At 43.6% G+C, this 23,826-nt stretch overlaps 2 protein-coding genes across 2 annotated transcripts; both read right to left on the minus strand.

The window, feature by feature from the left end:
• Window positions 1–20: 20 nt before the first annotated feature.
• On the minus strand, window positions 21–2,600 carry LOC127753432 (uncharacterized). The gene is made up of 2 exons (XM_052278918.1): window positions 2,401–2,600; window positions 21–1,428 (listed from the first exon to the last, which is right to left on the minus strand). The coding sequence occupies exons 1-2, from the start codon at window positions 2,543–2,545 to the stop codon at window positions 977–979; spliced, it is 597 nt and encodes a 198-aa protein (XP_052134878.1). The 5' UTR covers window positions 2,546–2,600; the 3' UTR covers window positions 21–976.
• Window positions 2,601–20,952: 18,352 nt separating this feature from the next.
• On the minus strand, window positions 20,953–22,031 carry LOC127753429 (proline-rich protein 4-like). Its single transcript, XM_052278915.1, has 2 exons — window positions 21,821–22,031; window positions 20,953–21,706 (listed from the first exon to the last, which is right to left on the minus strand). Exons 1-2 carry the CDS (start codon window positions 21,972–21,974, stop codon window positions 21,174–21,176), a joined length of 687 nt encoding a protein of 228 aa, XP_052134875.1. The 5' UTR covers window positions 21,975–22,031; the 3' UTR covers window positions 20,953–21,173.
• Between the last annotated feature and the right edge of the window lie 1,795 nt (window positions 22,032–23,826).

Genomic DNA, 23,826 nt, shown 5'->3' on the forward strand with positions numbered 1-23,826 from the left:
TTAGGTTAAACTATTATTATTTGTGTTATGGTATTTCGTTTTTTGTTTATACATCTCAGTTTGTCGGGTTGTAAAATACCATGTGGAGTATGGGGAGAAAAACATTCAGGCTATATGATTTTCCCCCCCTTAAACATGTTTTATGCCTAAGTGCTAGACTTTTTGTTTTTCCTGTTATAAGCGGTGCACATTTGCACATATGAGCACAGCCCAATAGGGTTGGCCCAAGGGTTTGAACTGGGCTAGGGTTGGGTTGGGTTGAGTGGTGGGCTGGTTAGCTACGCTATTACACCCTCTACCTCTGTAAGGCTCAGCAAGAAACAGCTTAGAACAATCCTCATGTATAGCATAACCAGGAAATATCTAAACTTTTGGGTTTACTAGTAAGTCCTTGTAGGAAGTGCATCTAGCAAAAATATCTTGAATATGTATTAATTTAGTGGAAATTTGATCAAGTTGACCTTAAATCAGCTGGATTAGAAAATTTCATGGAAATTACGATTTCCCTTTTTCGTCCCAGAAATTGTACCTCTTATGCAATTCTGGAAGTAAATAGGGCCAAGTTGAGTCTTGATATAGCAACCTACGACCAGAGTAATTAAACACATCCTAGTGCATAGTATTAGAATGTCTTTAGTTCGGTTCTAGATTGGGTGAATACTAATTTATGGGATCTTATTACGAAGTGGAAAGAACACAAATAAATATCTTATTAATTAAATTAATTCCAACAAACAAGCAAACGAATCCTGAGACAAATCTACCTGATACTAATACACCTCTATTGACTCAAACCTCACAAATCAACCTGCTGAAACCTTATTCGATCGACCCAAGAAACTCAAAATCAACGAACACATAAAGCTGTCTGCGCTACTCTAACCTTGACAACAATATATCATAATGGCATTAAGCTAACGCAGAGCAGAAATTTAAAAAGAATCATAATAATGTGTGAGCTCGATCGACGGCTCAATTAGTTCCTCGCCGGCGGGTGGTACGGGCTCGGTGTTCCGTACGACGGCGTCGGCGTCGGCTTAGGGTGCGGCGGCTGGTCGGGGTGCGGCTTGGGCGCTGGCTTGGTCGACGGTGCGGCGGGCGCCGGCTTGTTGTGGTGGAAGTGGTCGAAGAAGTGCTTCTTGATGGGCTCGCAGATGGTCGCCGACGCGCACACCGGCGACACATAGTGGGTCTTGCCGGCGACGGCGACGAAGGTGCGCTCCGACAGCTGCATGACCCTCGACGGCTCCTGCCCCGGGCACGCCGCGTTGTTATGCGCCGCGCTGTGGAGTTGCGCCACGCAGTCGGCCCCGCGGAGGTCGGCGGCGAGCGGCACACGGAAAGCGCCGGCGCCGTCGAGCTTCCCGGCTGCCTTCGTCTCATACTCGCCGTCGGCGCCGTTCTTGCACTTGATCGCCACACGGAGACCTGCGCGCAAATATATATATAAATCTCACTTAATGTACAGTTTACTCCTCTATTCAATGAAAATTGGCAGCTTGCCTTTTCTAAAAAAAAACAATGGCAAATCAAATAAGATAGGTAGGCTGTATTGATTTAATAATCCTAAGCTGAATTTAATAAACTAACAATAGAACAAACAAATAATCCTAAACTGAATGAAACAGGGCCTTAATAAGCTAACAATTGAACAATGATAGAAGATGCATTGGTTAGCGGGACAAATTGATATTATATATTATTATTTGAAAATGTTTGGAATACTAAGAAAATAGTGAGAATCAAACAGGGCCTTAATAAGCTAACAATAGAACAATGATAGAAGATGCATTGATTAGAGGGACAAATTGATATTATATATTATTATTTAAAAATGTTTGGAATACTAAGAAAATAGTTAGAAAACCTGCGTTCAAATGGATTCGAACCAGCACGCTTCTCCTGGCAGCTCCCTGCCGGCTGAGCTATGTGCTGTCCTCGATATTATATATTATATATTATTATAAATGTACCTTCTTCTTCCTTAACGTAGTGTAGTTTTGATATAAGAATTTGTCCATAAAAGAGTATAATATTACATTGGTCCACTAGATCTTTTTAATAATATTATATATTTTTTCTCTTTTTTAACCATTGACCCAATAAAACTCCCTCCTAATTATTTTCTCACCCCTTCTCGTTTTTTCCCTGTATTAATAAAAGGACATAATAATCTTATAACTTTTCCATAAGATGTGTGTGTTTGACTAGTTAAAATTATACTTATCTAGACATGGAGTGAGTAATAAATAATTTAGAATAAGTTACCTAGGTAATGCTAAGTAATGCTGATGTGTAATTTTTTCAAAAGAAATTGCAATTTTAAAAACATGGCACGAATAATTCGTACATAAAAAATAATCCGAAAAAGAACGGGGACACGATCTAATCATCACGCACCCTTGAAGGCGGCCTCGGCCTTCATGTTCTTCCTGGTGCAGTCGCCGCACTTGGCGAGGCCGACGACGACCGACGCCGCCTCGCCATGGGCGGCGACCGCCATGAGGACTGCGAGGAGAGCTAGCACTCTACCTGCTGCAGCCATTGCTGGACTGTGTGGAGAGATGGAAAGAGTAGCTATGGAAAGAGTAGCTATCTGATCGAGCTAGGTGAGTGAGGTGATGGATGAAGAAGATGGTTTGGAGATGCATGGGTTTATATAGGCTTCATCGATCGATCGATCGATCGCCTGCTAGCTGCAACTGTGTGCATGGATGTTGATAAATTGAATTGATGATACAGCTCACTTGATCTGCGGGCGGTGAAAGGTACAGAGTACGTAGATCTGTAGATCGATGGAGCTGCCAACTTTCGCGCCGAATTTACTGCTTGTCATCAATGCTGGATCCGTGGATCGTAGTGAATTATAGTGAGTAAAATTAAAATTATGAAGCGAACTCTCCACTTTCTTCTTGTACTGGAACGAAAGCATATGGAATGTGGTTCTTCTCTGACATGATAGGCAGCTAGCTTGACTTTAGGGAGATGTACAGTCGATCAGCGTACTGGTCAGGGTTCGCAAATCACACTTTGGTGGGTCCCGGTAGAATTGTGGCTAATTAAGCTAATCTTTGATTTTTCCTTTTTAGAAACATACTATAAACACAAGATGCGCACACACACACTCTCTCATTTGAAAAAAATGAACCGACATATCTTAAAATTGACGAAGTTTCAATAAACACCTCACCATCGTCGGAGTTCGACGTCACGTACAAATAAAATTCGGGTGGATTGGTTACACTACAAGGAACATAACAAATTGATTGAGTTATGCTCACTCCATAATCTTTGAATTTTGCCAAAAGTTATTACGAGTAAAATTAGCTAAAATATGTTCAAATCTCATTTTCAAAAATAGTATTTATTTGCTTCGAACTTTCAAAAATTTTGGGATTTGGTCCCCCCGAAATTGCCAACTGTACCATTGGTGAAACTAATTGATAGCACAATAATGACGGATACGTACGTACGTACATTAGAAGATCAGTACAGGTAGATTACTTTAATTCATCTACACAAAGAAATATTTCTTTTTTGGCGAATGAAACTTAATATTTTTAGTAATAAAAAGGGCGTAAATTATGCTCACGATATAAGATTTAATAGCTGCGTGCGATCCATCAAAAACTTTTAAAAAAATGAGCATACTGATATAATAACTTGACTAATGCGATGATAAAATGTGGTACAAAATTATTTTGCATACGTAAGAACTCAACCTCGGCAAGGAAGCACGTGCAATGGTTCCCTTTGGCAGAGCTATACAGGAATGCACAACTTACCTATCGAAATAAATGTACTCACTACACCGGTCCATATCATCTCTGACGGGCTCAAATGGTTATTTGTGATAGGTACTATCCTCGTTAGAGACAAGTGGTTAGTGGTAAGTCCACCTCACCTCTGACAGGTGAAGGCCCATCACTAGTAACTATCTCCCAAATAGCTCTTAAGTTCTAGCTCGTCACTGGATGCTATCTCTCAACCGGTTCTTAAGTTCTAGCCCGTTATTGGTAACTATCTCTCAAACGGCTCCTAAGTTCTAGCCGATGGCCACCCCGAGCTTGAGGGCCACCGGATCTGGCTGCCCCAAACTCGGGACCCACCGCGGAGATGGAGATTATGGCGGAGGTGGAGAAGACGAGGTCAGCGAGCTCTCGGCCCTTCACCCAGCCTCATTCTTCACCCAGTGCGCCTCCCTCCTCATCTCCCCTTCTAGTGACGACGAGCTAGGCAGATTTGGCCTTCTCGCCCTTCGCCGCAATCTCCGTCTGCTCCTCCACCTCCAAGCAGTGCAGCCTCCACCCCGAGCTCCTGTTGGCGCCGACACAGCCTCCGACCCTACGCACCTGCAGGCTCTAGCTTTGCCCCAAATCTCTTGCTGCCTCAACCTTCCACCCCCAACCTCCCACCAATGCCGACGCCAGTACCGTCACCGCCTTCGGCTCCGCGCACCCGCCGGCATCGCCTTTGCAGAGGCTTCATCCGCCAACGCCATAGGATGGTAGGAGGAAAGAGGGCTGAGAGGAAGAGAGAGAGAGACAGGAGAGGTCGAGAAAGATACTGAAAGAGAAAGGGTGGAGAGAGATTAAAATGATTTTATCATTGGTGGCCTCTATTAGTGACAGGGTGAAAAAAAAAACCTTTTAAAGATTGATTTTTCATCTTTAACAGGTCAGATAGACAACATGTAAGAGCTGAAATACTTGCCACTAACGTGCCATAGTACTAACCCGTCACAGGTAACAGGACAGCTGTGACAAACCTATATGTGGGCTTGTTAGAGGTGTTGTTTGTCAGTGCACATATAGACCCGTCACAAAAACCACTTACATATGACGGGCTACATCTTCACTACTGGGGTGGTGGGGGGGAGAGATTTTAGTCCCGATTCGCAACCCCTCTTAGTCCTGGTTGTGCAAACGGGATGCACAATCTGAGACTAAAGATAGCTATTTTTAGTCCTCGTACTTCTCAACGCGATAGAGGATACAATCGTTTGGACAAGCGTGTATCTTCTGGATTCTAGTCCTAGAGGGCAAACTACCTTCTTAGCTTCGTATGTTGTTTCGGGCAATTCATTTCCCCCCGGAAGAATATTCATTATGAGTTTTAATAACTCACCAAATGCCTTGTTAGCTACACCATTTTTTTGCCTTCCACTGCAAGAATTCCAGCATGGTACCTATCTTTTTGAGCCCCTATTCACAACCAAGGTACAAGGACGTTTTGTGGTCCGCTAACACACGCTCGAATTTATGGACCTCCTTTTCACTTTCGCAGTACTTCTTTACGTCGCATAACATTTGACCAAGATCATCCGCACCTTCATTTTCTTTAACAACTCCGTCCGCCTCGCCTATTGTATTTTCTGCAAATCCATCGTATGGAGTCCAGTCCGGAATGTTGACGTCTTCTTCTTCATCTTCTTCCATTGCAAATCCTAACATTCCGTGCGAGGTCCAATAATTATAGCTAGGCATCAATCCGGACTGTAACAAGTGGATATGAAGAGTTCTTGATGTAGAATACTCCTTCTGGTTTTTGCACTTTTTATATGGACAACATATAAAACCCTTAGGTTTGCGGGCATTGGCGACGCTCAAAAAATAATGCATGTCATCTGCATCAGGAGATAACAAATGTAAAGGAAGTCCAGGAAAGGAAACTAATTAAATAATCATATAATAATTTAGAACATCATAATTAAACTGAAAACTGACGGTACACATTTTTAATGTATTCTTCTTATTTCTAACTATTTTAATGAGTTTTGAATGGACTTCGGAGTCATGGTTAATTTTATATAAATTCTATCTGTCTAAAAAAATTGTAAATATATTTTTCCATGTATTATTCTTATTTTAATTATTTTTATTTTTTTGAAAGTTCTAAACATATTTTTAATGCATTCTACTTATTTCTAAATATTTTAGTGATTTTAAAATGAACTTAGTTTTCTATTTTTTTCTACATTTTCTATATTTTTCATGTGTTGTCTTTTTTAAACATTTTTATACAAATGCTTCTAATTTTATGAAGTACCCTAATTTTGCCTAAACAATTTTTCTCTCTCATCTTTTCCCAATACCTTTTTGAGAGAATAATGTATATAAACATAGTTAGAAATGTAAAATGTTAACCATGCATTAATAGAGGATGAATTTGCTAACCTTTTACTACTAGATCTCTTCGATTTGTATAATATCTCCAAAATATTTTCACAAAAAATTTTGGCAGCACCTCTCTTCCTCCTCCTTTCACTTGCAGCAATGGCTTGGGCTGGAGGAGGAAGAAGAGCAATAAAAGGCAATGATTTTTAGTACCATCAACCGGTACTAAAGACCAATTCACCAACTGGTACTAAAGTGTTGATCTTTAGTACCGGTTGTTGCCACCAACCGGTACAGAAGATCCCGAGGGGACTAAGCTCTGACAAAGTGTCAACCGGGACAATATGCCGTTGGGTGTTTTAACCGTTGCGCTGGTGGAAGGGGCTCTATTGAGCTCATCGTTGTCGCCTCCGTGGAGGTCATGGGAGCATGAGACGAGTAGGATGCGCCGGGGATGCTATCTTCCACTCGGGATTACGCCGCCTCCTCACTATTCCTGTTGTGGGTGGAGGAAGAGAGAGTAAGATGTGGAAGGGGACGAAGCTGGGAAGGTGGAAGGAAGGAGAAGAGGAAGAAGATGCTGACATATGGGGCCCACTGAATCTTATTGTTCTTTAGGTCGACTGGATTGCCACATATGCGCTACGTAGATTAAAGCCGCTCCGGATTGAGTTATAGGGTTATTTGTCCGGTATGAAAAGTTTGGGGTGTAAAATATTTGGTTTTATAGCTTATGGGGTAATTCGTACTAGCTCAATAGTTCAGGAGGTAATTTATACTTTTTCCTTGTATAAAAGCCCAAATAACTAAATAATTAAATAATGATTTTATAATACAACATAATTTCTGTGATAAATATGAAAACCAAATTCTGCTCTTATGGTGATGTAATTAATTAAGGATTTAAGGAGGTACGGTTTGTGGTATCGGTGGATCAGTTTATATGGATCGATCAGGACATATTCTTGGATCTATTTTCTACCAAAGTCATTTATTTGTACCTTTGTATTTATATATACTCCAGTTGTAACAGCCTCTTACATATCTGGTCACCACCCTTTCTTGTGGTGGTTAAATCTCCGTAGCCTAAATCAATAAGCTGGCAGACGCACATGTGCTATCACCCACACGCACGGATCTACTCCTAGCAAATGGTGTTGAAGTTTTTTTTTTTTGTTTTTTTATGCAATCCATGCGTGTCTTTCGCAGGAAGATGAGTTCTGGCAATAATCGATCCCTCGAGGGAACGATGTGTATTTTCTTTCTCAAATGTAATGCAAACTGTTATATATGATATTTTCTTACAAAATTTGGTACTCCCTCCTATTTATATATGATATTGGTTATATGACATTGTTTAGTTCAAACCAATATCATTTATATAAGGAGGAAGTATAAGGGTAGTCATATATCTATTGCTTCACCAAAATTCAGGTTAACTTTGTCAGTTATATATTAAGTGTTTGCCGGTTTGTTTACTATATATTTAGTTGATTTTACATGACAAAGAAAGTTTTCTTATGAAAGTAAATATTTTACAAAAGTGTCGTATGCATTCGGATAAAGTCGTGGTTGGATCTCCTCCTCTGTGCACGTAAAACCGGATAGCCTGTATGAGTAATTAATTATTAACTTAAAAAACTTAAAAAATGGATTAGTATGTTTTTTAAACTTTTGTATAGAATTTTTTTTTAAAAATGCACCATTTAACCGTTCGAAAAACGTGCTAACGAAAAACGAGAGAGTAGAGGATAAGAAAACTGGCAGTTCCTACTTCCTAAGGCGGTCTAAAGCATTTTTATCTTGTGTACACGATAGATATAACCATGCATGAAATAAAACATAGATTCGCATGAATTAAAACACAATATCTTGTCTGTCAGATTCGCTGTCCATGTTCATAAATTTATTATCCATCAAGATGTAGCAGTGCTTTTTTGTTGTCCTTGATTTCCAGCTTTGGGACCATCGGTTCAAATTGCCTCTACCCTGTTAGCTAGGCTGTGAGTAGTTAGATCTTACCTGTTTCGAATGTGTCATAGGTGGTTCTTATCTTTTTCTAATGAAACATATAAAGATAACGAAGAGGGATCTATTTAGACTCTTGTCTCAAATACGGAGTATATATTGTAGTTATCATTCCAATGCAAATTAGTTTGAATCTCCCACTCATCTCTCGCAAAAATCATATTTTAAACTGCTAGCCAAAAAATTGTCATTCCACTTTTTTTTCCTCGTCTCTCAACACTTACCCCTTCGTCCCAAAAAAAAGACGAATCTTATCTATGAACCTGATCACACATGTGTTTAGATTCGTAGCTAGGAATTCGTTTTCTTTGGGAGAGAGTAGTACATCGCTTTAGTGAATACTCACATACATTCTAGTGATCACCAGTATATACACCTCGTGTGGTTTTTCAAATACCCATATGGCTAACTCTCCTACACTCTTGGCTAGCGAGATTTGGTGCTGACTTCATCGGCCTATGTGTTAGACTCTCCAATATAATAATGGGACCGATATGTCAGCCTCCCTTTGGATGCATCCCCCCATCTCCTTCCGGTGGCAAGTACCCACCCCATCTCTATCAGCCATTGCGTGCATGAGAGCCAGTAGGGCCAACTCTAGAGCCATCGCATAGAAATATAGGAAGCTAGGAGGAGGACTGGTTGCCGCCTATGTCACCGTCGCAGCACGGAAGCTAGAAGAGCCGTCTCTGGCGCCACCACACGGGAGCATAGGCGAGGAGGAGGGGTGGGGTGGCTGTATTTGTCGTTGCTGTCTCATCACACTCCTGCTTCTGCACATCTCACTGGTGGAGAAAGCGTTTGTAGTCCCGGTTCGTAACCCCCTTTAGTCCCGGTTTTCAAACTAGGACTACCAATCCGGGACTAAAGATCGCTATCTTTAGTCCCGGGTGAAATAACCGGGACTAAAGATGGCTCAGCCACGTGGCCGGCTGAGCCATCTTTAGTCCCGGTTAGTGTTATCAATCGGGACTAAAGATCGAGCTGACCTTTTTTTTTATTTGCATGGCTCTATTGCTGCATGGTTTATATATATATATATATATATATATATATATATATATATATATATATATATATATATATATATATATATATATATATATATATATATATATATGAAAGCACTTTAACATTTTATGTGCATATATATATGACCAAAATATATATTTACACTAAAGAAAATGTGTAGATGCATATAGAAAAATAGACATGTATTAATTACAATTCATTATGATGTCCTAGCTAGCTACGACTTGGACGTAGTAGTCATCGTTATCTCAGAAGCTAACGACCTATGAATTGTATTTCTGTCGTAGTAGAATTCATCCTTGGGATCAAGGATTTGTTCGTTGATGAATCCCATGAGTTGTTCTTGAACCGCCGCGATAATATCCTTGTGTGTGAGGTTATCCCTCATGCGAATAACCTATATGAATGTATGAAATTAATTAGTAAACAACAAATCGATACGTACGCAATGAAATTTTGAATTTATTTGTACGTACATCGAGCTCTCTTGTGGTGATGATTTGGTCTGCAAGGCAGTGGCAATACTCGCACACATAGTAGCCGCACAAGTTAGTTCCCTGGGCTTGCTTTGCGCACTATATATAAATGACAAACGGTGAGAGATCTAATTAATATACACTTGTATGTATTTGAATTGGAGATTCAATATAATTGTAGAGCATGTGTACTCACAGGAAATTTAAACTTTCGCGCCTAAGTCTTTCTCTCCAATTGCCGCGGACCAAATGACGGAACCGATGCCAAGCCCTACATGGAGTTTAAAGCTATGATTAGTAGTAGCAATTAATTATAACAAGATTCGTAATTAACATTAGAACTTATAACAATACCTGTCTATAAGTTCAAAAACCTTGTCAAACGTAGACTCTTTTTTATCCATTGAGTCATATACTTTGACTACGCAGGCCTCCAAGTCGAAGAGTAAAAGGACCCAGTGGAATCTGCAATGTGCGTCGGATGCATTACATATGAAACACTTAGCATGTTCATACGGGAATGAAATTTGGTAGGAAGACAGTAAAAACTAACTCTGTGTTGTACGGCAATAGTATGAACGTGTTGTAATGCTGCATCTTCAGGAGATGGACGAGATTGTCCTCTGTGGCTTGCGGATACTGGTCGAGCATTGCGACGTTTACTTTCCAAGGGTCGATGAATCCAGTATCGAAAACCCCCCGCCGTCGGGCCCTTTGAATCTCCATTCTACAACGATAAAAGAAAGTATATATTATATATAGTCTACTTATATACAAGGACCTAATTAATTAAAGGAAACGTAATAAGAAATCTAACTGAACGATACTTACAAAATCCAGCAACTCATAATAGAGACGTCGAGGGCGTCCAGCTGGTATAGTTCGTAGATACCCTTGAAATTGATCCAAAGAATATCTTCTCCTTGCAAGAAGTCCGTGTCCCTGATCCTCGCTCCGATCATCTCTCTACCGGTGGCGCTCATCTCCATGTACAGTTGATGGAATTTGTACATTTGTGTGGGTAGGGACTGCAGCTGCTCAGGCTTGACAAGCGGTTTACCGAGTTCGTACATGTATTTCACTTCCGCCTTTTCGATTGGTGCGCCTCGTAGCAATTGATCCGTAGTTAGCCCGGTGTCATTAATAAAATCTTGTATTCACCGCTCGATCTTCTGGTTTGGTTGCTCTCCAAGCTGAGGGACTGGTTTGAACTTTCCAGAAGATGCTTTCTTAAGTGTTCGCTCATAGTCCGATAGCTTTATGGCCTCCTTGGCAGGTGCAGACATACCCCTGAAGAAGTTCCTGACACTCGGATCTATAGGAATCTTCTTTTCTGGACTTCGAGGCTTCAATTGTCTCCTGACTTCTGATGCCACATAAAGGTCAAGCTCCTCTTGCGTGCAATCGTACCCCGCGTCCTTGTTTTTGGTGGCGTCAACTTTCGCCTTCTTCGTTGCCCTTGTGAGGGCAGGCGGTGGAGCTTGGGGGGCCCTTGACTTGGAAGGTGCCGGACGAGGAGCTTGCGGAGGAGTCGGTGCAGGAGCCTGAGGAGGAGTCGGTGCAGGAGCCTGAGGTGGAGACGGTGCTGGAGCATGAGGAGGAGACGGTGCAGGAGCCTGAGGAGGAGATGGCGGAGCCGGAGGAGATGGTGCACGAGACGCCGCTTGTCGCCCAGGGAGGATGATGTACCGCTTGCGCCATAGTATAATGGCATGGCTTGTGTCTCGTAGATGCGTCTCACCGTCTCCTCCAAGGTAGTCCAACTCGAGGTCCTCGTACGCGCCTTCCACCAACTCAACTTCGACCTTGGAGTATCCTGCTGGAATCGGCCTGCAGTGGTAAGTCCCCGAAGGGTCCGTTGGGATGGCCATGCCCGACGCCACCTTCACGTGGTGAGAGGTTATTTATTAGAAATCAACATATATAAGCAGCAACATGCGGAATGGACAAGTCTAAAATCTATAAACTACGAGCTTACCTTTATTGATAAGTTCTTGAAGGGAATATGCAGCTCACATGGTATCCGCTGAGTGATGTCATCAACGGGGCAGGTGGTTTCGTCCTGGGTTTGCATGGCGTCCATGCTCCGTGATCCTACTTGCCCCGTTAAGGCGCAGCTGCTACGGTTGCCTGAAGGGCTGACCATTGCAGGAGGAATGTACGGCTGGGGATCATGGGACCGATGTGCGGCCATGCGTTCATCAACCTTCCTTGCCACCTCCTCTTGCATGCTGTGCTCGTAGCTCGATACCCTGTACTCAAGATCTGCAATCTTCACCTCGGTATCTCTCTTGCTCCTCATCTGACTCCTGTACGTGTGGATGTCCTCCTTGAATCCAATCTTCCAAGGAATCACCCCTTTCCCTCGTGTTGGTCCTGGATGCTCGGGAGTCTGCAGGGCGAGTGACAGCTCGTCCTTCTCTTTGTCGGGTCGGAACGTGCCCTGAGAAGAGGCTTCCACTGCGTCCGTTAGTCGACTCGCAGCCTCGCGTATCTGATCCCTGAAGACCAGGGAGCCATCAACTGGGTTGAGCGTTCCACCGTGAGCATAGTACCAGAACTTCGATCGATCCGGCCATTTAGCGGTGGCCGGTTCGATACCCCTCTCAAGCAAGCTTGCCTCCATCTCCTCCCACTTCGGCATCACGATGCTATAGCCGCCTAACCCCAAGTGGTGATGGTACTTGTTCTTGGCGGCATTTTCTTTATTTCTTTCCATCATTGCCTGCCCTTGTTGACCTGTCTTATAAGCAACGAACTCGTCCCAGTGATCCCTTAGCTTCAGGAATGTGTCGAAGTTCGGTGTCTGCCCCTTCAGGATGTATTTCTGGTACAGATCTCCCTTGAAGCTCTGAAACTGTTCTGCCATTTTCTTTAGAGTCCACCTTTTCACTATGTTCTCTGTACCCGCGGAAGGGTGAATGTCTCGAGCATTGTGGTCCACAGCATCTCTTTCTCCGAATCTGGGACAAAGCTCTCATGATCTTCACGTGCCCTTGTTCTGCGCCAGTACACCATACTGACAGACACGTTATCCCGCACAACCCAACCGCTGTGTCGTACGTAGTTCTTGGTTGCTTCTGCCGGGGCACTAGGTCGGCCGTCGTCGTCCACTTCCATTATGATGTGCCGACCCTCTAGCTTCTTTGCGGCACCTCGTTGTCCGCGTGCCCACTTCTGTCCAGCGGAGGGTTGACTTCCACTAGCCTCCTCCTCCTCATTCCCCTCCGCATCCCTCTCCACGTTCCCCTCTTGGTTCCCCTCCGCATCCCTCTCCACGTCCCTTCCTCGTTCAAGTACTGGTTTGGATCCTCGTTCCCCTTTTCTTCGTTCCAGTACTGGCTGCTTTCCTCCGCGATTGTATCGTACAATATCTGTTCCTCATCGCGATCAGCCATCTGTTCATACAAGAAATATTTGCTAAGTCTATAGGTCATATTTGCTTTAACAATCATATATGCTAAGTCTAAGTGTCGTATATTAGAACCCTAGATAATCATTAAAACTGTACTAATCTTATATTAAAGCTCTAACAACCATATATGCTAAGTCTAATTACAAATCTAATAATCTTATATTAAAACTCAAATAATCTTGTATTAAAACTCTAATAATCTTATATTAAAAATCTAATAGTCATATATGCTAAGTCTATCTGTCGTATATTAGAACCCTACACAATCATATATGCTAAGTCTAAGTGTCTTATATTAGAACTCAAATAATCATATATGCTAAGTATAAGTGTCGTACATTACAACCCTAGATAATCATATATGCTATGTCTAAGTGTCGTATATTAAATCTAATAGTCTTAATTACATTAAAAATCTAACAATCATATCTTTACATCACTTGCCTACGCAAATTCCTTCGAGGGCCAGCTACCACTCTGGCTTGAGAGACGACGACGACGACGTCTTTTCTGCAACATACAAAAAATGTATTAGTCTAAACGCAACGTAACATATACTGTATTTCACGTAGTGTCTTTCATCCACTTCCGTTCACGTTTCATTCACGTTCGTTCGCGTTTCATTCATGTTCATTCACGTTCGCGTTCTCGTTACGTTCACGTTTTGTTCACGATCGTTCACATTCGCGTTCTCGTTAAGTTCACGTTTCGTTCACGTACGTTCGTTCGTTCACGTTCGTTCACGTTAACGTACGTTAAGTTCACGTTTCGTTCACGTACGTTCGTTCGTTCACGTTCGTTCAAGTTCACGTTAAGTTCACGTTCGTTCGCGTTCACGTTCACGTACGTTCGTTCGTTCACGTTCACGTACGTTCTTTCGTTCACGTTCGTTCACGATCGTTCGTTAACGTTCACGTTGTCGTTAAGTTCTCGTTAAGGTCACATTTCGTTCATTCACGATCGATAGTTCGTTCACGTGGCGGCAGCGAAGCGGCTACGGCTTGGCGTGGTGGCGGCGTGGCGGCGTGGCGGTGGCGTGCCGCGGCGGCGTCGTGGCGTCGCGGCGCGGCGGGCGTGGCGGCGTGGCGCGGCCCGGCGTCGTGGCGCGGCGGGCGTGGCGCGGTCCGGAGGCGTTGCGGCAACGTCGTCGTCGGCGGTGGCGGCCGCATCGAGGTCGGGGTCGGCATCGGCGGGAGGCGGAGTCGTGTTCGGCCGCGTTGACGTCGGCGGCGTCGTCGTCAATGAGGCGGCCGGCGGCGGTTTGGGGAGAGAGAGAGAGATCGAGGTCGTCGAGAGAGAGAGGGAGGCGGCGGCGGCTCTCACCCCAGAGATGCGGCGGCAGCGGAGGCGGCAACAACGACGCCCGCGAGACGACGGCGAGATATGACGGTGGCGTCGGCGCGGGGATGCCCTAGGTAGTGGCGGCCAAGGAGAACCGAGAGAGATCGATCGGGGAAAAAACTTCTAAGTGTTGGTGGAGAAAATGAGGGCGCGCATCGGGAATATATATATTCTCCTAGATCTTTAGTCCCGGTTGTTGTCATCAACCGGGACTAAAGATATTTTCCCGCTATTTCCAAATTCTTTTTAAACCCGGTTAGGGTTAAGAACCGGGACTACAGATAATAGCACTGAATATTGATTTTCATTACATATGTGTTTCTAAAATAGTAAATAATGCATTAAAATTATTTAAAGTCGAAAAATTAATGTCAATTACTTCGAAAAATTATTGTTGTCAGTAGTAAATTAAGTGGATAAAACATAAAAAGCAAATATACATACCACATGCATGAATTAAAATTAATAAAAATTCTAATAATCATATATAATTAGCATATGCATGATTTAAAATTGTTAAAAACTCTAATTAACATATGTAAATGCCACATGCATGATTTAAAACTTTTAAAAATTCTAATTATCGCATATAACTAGCATATGCATGATTTAAAATTGTTAAAAATTCTAATAATCGTACATAATTAACATATGCCATACAACAATTGATTTATATGGATAATCAATACATCCAAAATAGTTTACATTGTGTACACAATAATTACGGCAATACATCGGCAGTGAAGGTTGACCGCACATACTTTCTCCTCACTATTGTTCCCTGCTTGTGATCGCTACGTGAGTAAGGGGTGTCTTCATTTGATAGGAGGATGCTAGGGTCAATCGTCACCGTGAAAGGGGGTTGCCCATCTAACTGATCGTAATCCTCGTCAGTCTTGTCCTCTACTCCGACGATTTTTCTTTTGCTTGGGAGAACCACGTGACGCTTCGGCTCGTTAGGCCCTTTGCCCTTCTTTCCTTTACTAGACATGTCCTTCACGTAAAAGATTTGCGTTACATCATTGGCATGGACAAAAGGTTCTTCCGAGTATCCAACCTTGTTAAGGTCAACCGTTGTCATCCCACTGTCATCAATCGTTACGCCTCCACCAGTCAACCTAACCCATTGGCACCGGAATAGAGGGAACTTGAGAGGACCATAGTTAAGTTCCCATATGTCCTCGATGGCACCGTAATACATGCCAGTTGTTGCATCGTGTTCCATGGCATCGATACGAACAACGCTGTTTTGGTTTGTGCTCTTCATGTCTTGGGCTCTCGTGTAGAATGTGTACCCATTGATCTCATATCCCTGGAATGTCGCGATCGAGCCAGATGGTCCCCTTGCCAGGAAGGCCAGTTGTTGCTTGATCGTCTAGTTACCCATGAGATGTTGTCGTAGCTACGCGGGGAATGTATCAATGTGATACCGTGTAATCCATGCATCGGACTTACCGATGTTTCTGGCGCAAACTAGAGCCAAGTGCTCCTCGATGTAAGGAGCTACCAATGAAGATTGTTGCAGAACCGTGAAATAGGCTTTACGGAATAAATTGTTGTCTACCGTCATTATTGCTTTCCTTCCGAGAGTTCCCTTTCCCCGTAGTCTCCCTTCATGGCGTGGTTCAGGTACCCCGATTGGGCGAAGGTCTTCAATAAATTGTACGCAAAATTCGATGACCTCCTCTGTTCCATACCCTTTGGCGATGCTTGTCTCTGGACGAGCATGGTTACAAACATACTTCTTTAGAACGCCCATGTACCTCTCAAAAGGAAACATGTTGTGTAGGTACACAGGCTCGAGAATACCTATCTCTTTGACAAGGTGACAAAGCAGATGCGTCATTATATTGTAAAATGACAGTGGAAATATCAACTCAAACTGACAAGACATTGCACCACATCATTCTGAAGGGCTTTCAATCTATCCGGATCGATGACCTTCTACGAAATTGCGTTCATGAAAGCACATAGCTTTGTTATTGTTGCCCGGACATTGTCTGGAAGGATACCCCTTATTACAACTGGTAGCAGTTGTGTCATCAACACGTGACAGTCATGAGACTTTAGGTTTGTGAACTTCTTCTCCTTCGTGCTTATTATTCGCTTTATATTCATGGAGTATCCAGACGACACCTTTATGCTCACTAAGCATTCAAACATACTTTCCTTCTCTGACTTGCTAAGAGTGTAGCTGGTTGGATTCAAGTAATGGCTTCCTTTCTCCTTTGGTTCCGGGTGAAGGTCGCCGCGTTGTTCTATATGCTTCAGATCATTACGTGCTTCCAGTGTATCTTTCGACTTTCCATATACACCTAGGAAGCCAAGAAGGTTTATGCAAAGGTTCTTAGTGAGGTGCATCACGTCGATTGCGTGGCGGACGTCCAAGAATTCCCAATAGGGTAACTCCCAAAATATACAGTTCTTTTTCCACATCGCTGTGTGACCATCTTCGCTCTCTATAGGCTGGCTTCCAGGCCCCTTTCCAAACACCACTTTAAGATCTTTAACCATAGCAAACACTGTTTTCCCGCTGCGATGTTTAGGCTTCGTACGGTGGTCCGCCTTATGTTCAAAGTGCTTGCCTTTCTTCCGTACCGGGTGGTTTGCACAAAGGAATCGACAATGACCCATGTACACAACCTTCCTACAGTGCTTAAGATACGTACTTTCTGTTTCATCCATACAGTGAGTGCAAGCCTTGTACCCCTTGTTGGACTGCCTGTAAAGGATGCTAAGTGCAGGCCAATCGTTGATGGTTACGAACAGCAGTGCTCGTAGGTTAAACTCCTCCTATTTGTCCTCGTCCCACACGGGGACACCTTCCTTTTTCCACAACAGTTTAAGATATTCGACCAGTGGCCTTTGGTACACATCGATGTCGTTACCAGGTTGCTTGGGGCCTTGAATAATAATCGGCATCATTATGTACTTCCTCTTCATACATAGCCAAGGGGGGAGGTTGTAGATACACATCGTAACGGGCCAAGTGCTATGGCCGCTGCTCGTCTCTCCAAAAGGATTCATGCCATCCGTACTTAAACCAAACTGTATGTTTCGTGCGTCCTTTCCAAAGTCTTTAAATTTTCTGTCGATGTTTCGCCACTGCGAACCATCGGCAGAGTGTCTCAACATCCCGTCCTGTTGACGCTCTTCAGCGTGCCATCGCATCATTCTAGCATTCCTCTTGTTCCTGAACAAACGCCTTAGCCGTAGTATTATAGGGAAATACCACATCACCTTAGCAGGAATTCTCTTCTTCGTTAGCTGTCCGTCAACTTCTCCTGGATCGTCTCGTCTAATCTTGTATCGTAGCCTTTTACAAATAGGGCATGCTTCTAGGTTCTCATACTCCTCACCGTGATATAGAATACAATCATTCGGACATGCGTGAATCTTCTAAACTTCCAGTCCTAGAGGGCAGACTATCTTCTTAGCCTCGTACGTTGTCTCGGGCAATTTGTTTCCCTCCAGAAGAATGTTCTTGACGAGTTTCAATAAATCGCCAAATGCCTTGTCACTAACACCATTTTTTGCCTTCCATTGCAAGAACTCCAGAGTGGTATCCAACTTTTTGTGCCCCTACGTGCAACCTGGGTACAACGACGTTATGTGGTCCTCTAACATCTTGTCCAATTTATGGGCCCCCTTTTCACTTTCGCAGTCCTCCTTGGCGTCCTGCAACATCTGACCAAGATCATCCGCAACGTCGTTACCATCAGCATCCCTTTCCTCCTCGCCCGTTTGATTTCCTTCAAATCCAGCGTACTGAGCAAAGTCCGGAATATTGTCGTCTTCCACTTTATCTTCTTCCATTTTAACGCCTTGCTCTCCGTGGGATGTCCAACAGTTATAGCTTGGCATGAACCCCGACTCAAACAAGTGGAAATGAATAGTCCTGGATGCAGAATACTCCTTCTGATTCTTACACTTATTGCATGGACAACAAATAAAACCCTTATGCCTGTTAGCTTCGGCCACTCTCGAAAAATAATGCACGCCGTCAATAAACTCTTTGGACCGCAGGTCAGCGTATATCCATTGCCGATCCATCTACATGAAATGGAAAAAAATCGTACACAAATAATTATTCATACAATAATGACAGTCATACAATAATTATAAAATAATTTCAAATTCTTTCAACAGTCATACAATAATGACATATCATTATTCATACAAAAATTATAAAATATTACACCAAATAATTCTTATTTACTATTTCTATAGTTTCAAACTAATATTAATGTGTTGTACTTCTTTTAGTTTTCATTTTAGTTTGTTTTCTATTATTTAAGATTAACTTTCACTATATTTTCCTTCTCAACCATTTATGAAACCTTCTTTAGGAAATAAACTAAATTTCTATATATTCTTTCTTCCCCACACAAATTTTCTCTCTCATCAACTTACAACAAAATTTTAGAGACAAAAAAGTGTGCAAAACATAGCTCCAAATGTAATATGACAAAAAAAACATTGGAGGATGAAGTTGCTGACTTTTTAGGCACCTCCGATTTATATATAATCACCAAAATAAATTCACTAGAAATTTTGGCATGACCTCCCCTCTTTTTTGAAGAAATTTTGAAGCTTGCTCGGGCAGCTGGAGGAGGAAGAAGACATATATATATATAGTGGTGGGACTTTAGTCCCGGTTGGTGTTATGAACCGGGGCTAAAGATCCCCGGGATCTTTAGTCCCGGTTGGTAACACCAATCGGGACTAAAGTTACGATCTTTAGTCCCGGTTGGTGTTAGAAACCGGGAGAAAAGATCCCGGGGGGCCTGACAAGCCCTGACAATATTTGAACCGGGAATAAAGATGACACCAATCGGGACTAAAGATCAAATATGCCCGTTACCCTTTTTAACCGGGCGCTTTAGTCCCGATTTCTGTTGCAACTGGGACTATTGTGGAATTCGGCCGACCGACGAAAGATGATTTCTCCACCAGTGCCTGAAGCAGCCAAGATGGGCAGTGCTTATAATTAAAATGAATTTCACATACCACATGCTCTTCTCGCAGGGCACCCCAAAAGTAAGTTCAAATGGCAAGATGGCTAGGCCGCCTTAGGATTATGAACCGCTATCTATTTTGAAAGATGGGGCGTTCTATTTCCACCGGCGGTTTTTCTAAGGATCTACCAAAAAAATCATTTTTAGAGGTGGTAAAAATGGGGTAATATTTACAGGTTGTTCTCTTATGAACAGAAGATGGGTAGATATCGCAATAACAAAATAAATTAATTTGCTATACCAAGGGACATGCCACAGAAATTTTAGAGCAAAATTAATTTTCACTATGAACTTCCAGGTCAAAAAAAAAATAATGGTGGTATTTGTTCATGATCAGCTCGGACGCGTAATCAGGAGCAGAAGAATTAATATAAGCTTGTTTTACCCCAATCAGGAGTAGGAGTGAAAATTTTTAAACACATTGGAACATATTTGCATGGATTAAAATATGAAAAATTTGTGGGCCTTAATTTCTAGGAGCCTTTTCGGTCACCCACTTCACACTGCCTCAGCGACGTGCTTGTATATATAGTATGGTGGAGGACCCCTATCATGTCCTGTCTCTAGAAATGGATTATCAGGGGAGGTTAATTGAAGTCATCCGCCTCTCTTCAACTAATCTCATGGGGTTGGTGGTTTGATTTTTCATCCGTCGGACGCACTTTTAAATTCGTGCTGGGGCCTGGGAGGGGTAAAATTTTTGTTGTGCTCTGAGTGATGGAGGATCGAACTTGCAACATGGGGCCAGGGTTTACGATTCCGACGAAATCCGGTCGGATTTCACGAAATTTCGACGTTTCGACGAGGCTCGAAAGTAGAAACCATATGAAATTTCGAGGAGTTTCATCCAAATTTAAATTTGAATTGATAAAAAAAATAAAAAATCAAATAAAATCTTATAAATTCTATGATATTCATATAACCTATTGGAGTATAAATTTTCAAAAAAATGAAGTATTGTGTGTATTTATACATCATGAAAGAATAGAATAAAAAATTAAAAAAAAAGAAAACACTTACATAGCCAGATTGCATGTACTAGGCCCAATTACTAATCGAAATTTCGATGATTTCGATCGAAATTTCGCCAAAACCGACCAGTTTTCGAGAACTTATCGGTAAACTCAGAGAATTTGTATTCAAATTTTGGTTTATGAAATTTCTTCGGAATTTACCAGTTTTCCACTGGATTTCGCGAAATTCCGAATTCCACCGGTGCTCGAAACGGAAGGGCATATCGGAATCATAAACCCTGCATGGGGCTCTTGCAGGCGTGCAATGGTAGCCACTATCCCACACACAGTTCTTTTATTATATACATTTAAGTTAAGTTAAGTTATAGAGAGATTACATTTATATTACATATATTATAGTCATAATAGTTACATTCAAAAAGTTAAAGAGAGTTTTTTTTTAAAAAAAAGAAGTTGTATAGCTAGTGTCCAGTTAGGGAACCACGTTAGACGATTTGCCAGGATCAGACTTAGCAGAGGGATTGACACAGTATTTGTATTTTACAATTGAGATCAAACAAATGCACATATATTATGCACATCCCTGATTATATTAATTACTTGCTGATACCGAACAAATAGACACATACACAAAAACTCCTGTGAGTAAAAGCTAATGCATCAAAGAAAACCATTATTGTGCAGACAAAATGACGTGACAGGAAATCATATGCAACAACACCAAACATACGTACTAACCAAATGAACCGTGCATGCATGCAAACTTCCATTGCTTAATTTGCCGGAGGGCTAGGGTTGTGGTACTCTGGCGCGGGCTGTGGCTTGGGTTGTGGCTTGGGCTCGGGCTTAGGCTCAGGCTTGGGCGGCACGGGCTTCTTGTGGAAGTGGTCGAAGAAATGCTTCTCCTTCTTATGGATGTGGTCGAGGAATGGGTGCTCCGGCTCAGGCTTCGGCTTAGGTGGCTCCGGCTTCGGCTCTGGCTTCGGTGGCACCGGCTTTTTGTGGAAGTGGTCTATGATCTTCTTCTTAATTGGGCCACAGATGGTCGCGGACGCGCACAACGCCGATGGGTAGTGGGTCTTGCCGGCGACGGCGACGAACGTGCCCTCCGACATTGGCACGATCTTGGATGGCTCTTGTCCGGGGCATGGCTCGTTGTTGGCGCTATGGAGCTGAGCGATGCAGTCGGAGCTGTGGAGGTCGGCGTCAAGGGGGACGCTGAACGCACCGGTACCGTCGAGCTTTCCGGTAGCCTTGCTCTCGTACTCGCCGTTACCGTTCTTGCACTTGATCGCCACCTGGAGGTCTGCACAAAAGAATTCCAAATAATATTGTCAATCACTTGTAATCAACTGTATCTTTCTCACGATCGATGATGTAAATCAGCTCAATGATCAATTCCAAATAAATTGTTACGTACTCTTGAAAGCAGCCTCAGCTTTCATGCTCTTCCTGGTGCAGTCGGCGCACTTGGCCGTGCCGACGACCACCGACGCCGCCTCGCCGCCGACGGCGACCGCCATCAAGATGGCACAAACGCCGAGGAGAACTAGTCCTCGAGGAGCACCTGCCATTGCTGAGCTAATCCTAGCTAGCTCTGTGTAGCTATTGCTTATGTGCAGAGATGGATGAAGTGAAAGGTGAGGCAACGCGTGGTTTATATAGGCATCGATGAATACAAACACAGCTTGCTTGCATTATTAATTGATCAACCGATGGATCGACCAGCTAGCTATGAGCAATGCAAAAAGGGCCAATTTGGCGCCGAATTTGCAGATGGGCGAATTAAGGCCGTCCAAACTGAATGATTTGATCACGTACGTCCAATATAGTCGCCTCTGCAGCTTTACCTACGACATCATAATAATCTATCGATCGGTTGGTACGTATACGTAGGATCTACGCACCGCTTTATGCATGAATGAATCATAACAATAATTAAGTACAATAATCGAACTGCGTCTTAACTCCTTGTAAACTGCGGTTGACCTCTGTTTCAGCAGTGAGTTACAGTGATCGGCTACTTATTGCAACACTTTCCAAATGTACTGCATTCATATTGTGCTGCATTCGTCCAAAAGACAATATATATAATCATAGTATTCAAATTTTGTTCTAAAAGCGAAGTGAGTATAGCCCAACTGGTTAAGTTCCTTGTGGTGGAACCAGCCCACCCGGGTTCAAATCCTAGATTTGACACGGGTGCTCGCATTTATGGCTAATTATTCTTTCAGTGGTAGGCGACGTACCCGTCGACAGCGAGGCGCCTGTGGTGACTTCGTCAATCTCAAGACATGCCGGTCTAGTCTTCCGGAGGTGCTCATAGGGGTAGGGTATGGCGTGTGTGCGTTCATAGGGGTGAGTGTGCGCACGTTGTGAGCGCAACCGCACGGGAAAATAGGGGGATCGGCGCCGGGTTCTCTTGCCCGCACGGAAAAATGCATTTTCCTGCGCGAGCGTCTTAATCCGAATGCTCGGGATAATTGTCATTATCTCGTGTGATCGACTTAAGAGGACCGCATAGAAAAATCGATTTTCGCATGCCGGCTTTTTAAGTGGACCGCACAGGAAAATACCTCCCACCCACTTCAAATTTTTCACATCCTCTCTCTTCCTTTTTCCCTTTTATTCTCCCTCAACCACCCCCCCTCTCTCTACCTTATCTCCTTTCTCAGCCTTCCCGGCTTCCCACCTCCTCCGATCCCCACCTTCCCGACTTCCCCTCCTCTTCCCCCTCCCCTCCTCCGTCAACAGCAGGCGTCGGTGGTGGCCCCTTCCACTCGTCCTCCCCCTCTCCTACTCCCCTTCCTCTCTGTCGGGCCGGTGATGGCAGCGGCCGGGTGAGATGGCGACCGAGCGAGGCGCCGAGCAGTGAGGCGGAGGCATCGTCGTTCGTTCGTTCGTCCAAGGATAACCATGGTGGGACCCTCCTCCGGGTCATCATCCTCGTCGTGCACGTCGTCGCTCGGCTCCCTCGACGACGACGCCGTCGTCGTGTACGTCGTCAAGGCAGCGGCGGCGAGCGGGTGGCCCCTTTCCACGGTCGTCGTCCTCGTCGTGCCTCCCTTTCCACGGTACACCAGCAAAGCGCGGGCCCCCGCACGGATCTGGCGCGACTGTGGCGGCGGCGGGCGGGCGGGCTCGACGGCGATGACGGTGGCGGGCTCGGCGGCGGCCGGGTGCGTGCGGTCCGGCGGGTGGCGGCGATTTTCGTGTTTTTTTTATTTTTGGTTTTTTTTCCGTGCGGGCGGTATAATTTGACCGCACGGGAAAATGATTATCCCGTGCGGTAGGGCTGCCCGCACACGAAAATATTGATTTTTCAAGACACTTGGGTGCAGACGGGCAAATCCTCTGCATGGGAAAATCATTTCAACCGCACGGAAAAATGCCTTTTGTAGTAGTGTACATCCGTCCCAAAATATA

This window comes from Oryza glaberrima, chromosome 10 (genome assembly GCF_000147395.1).
Source record: "Oryza glaberrima chromosome 10, OglaRS2, whole genome shotgun sequence".
NCBI lineage: Eukaryota > Viridiplantae > Streptophyta > Magnoliopsida > Poales > Poaceae > Oryza > Oryza glaberrima.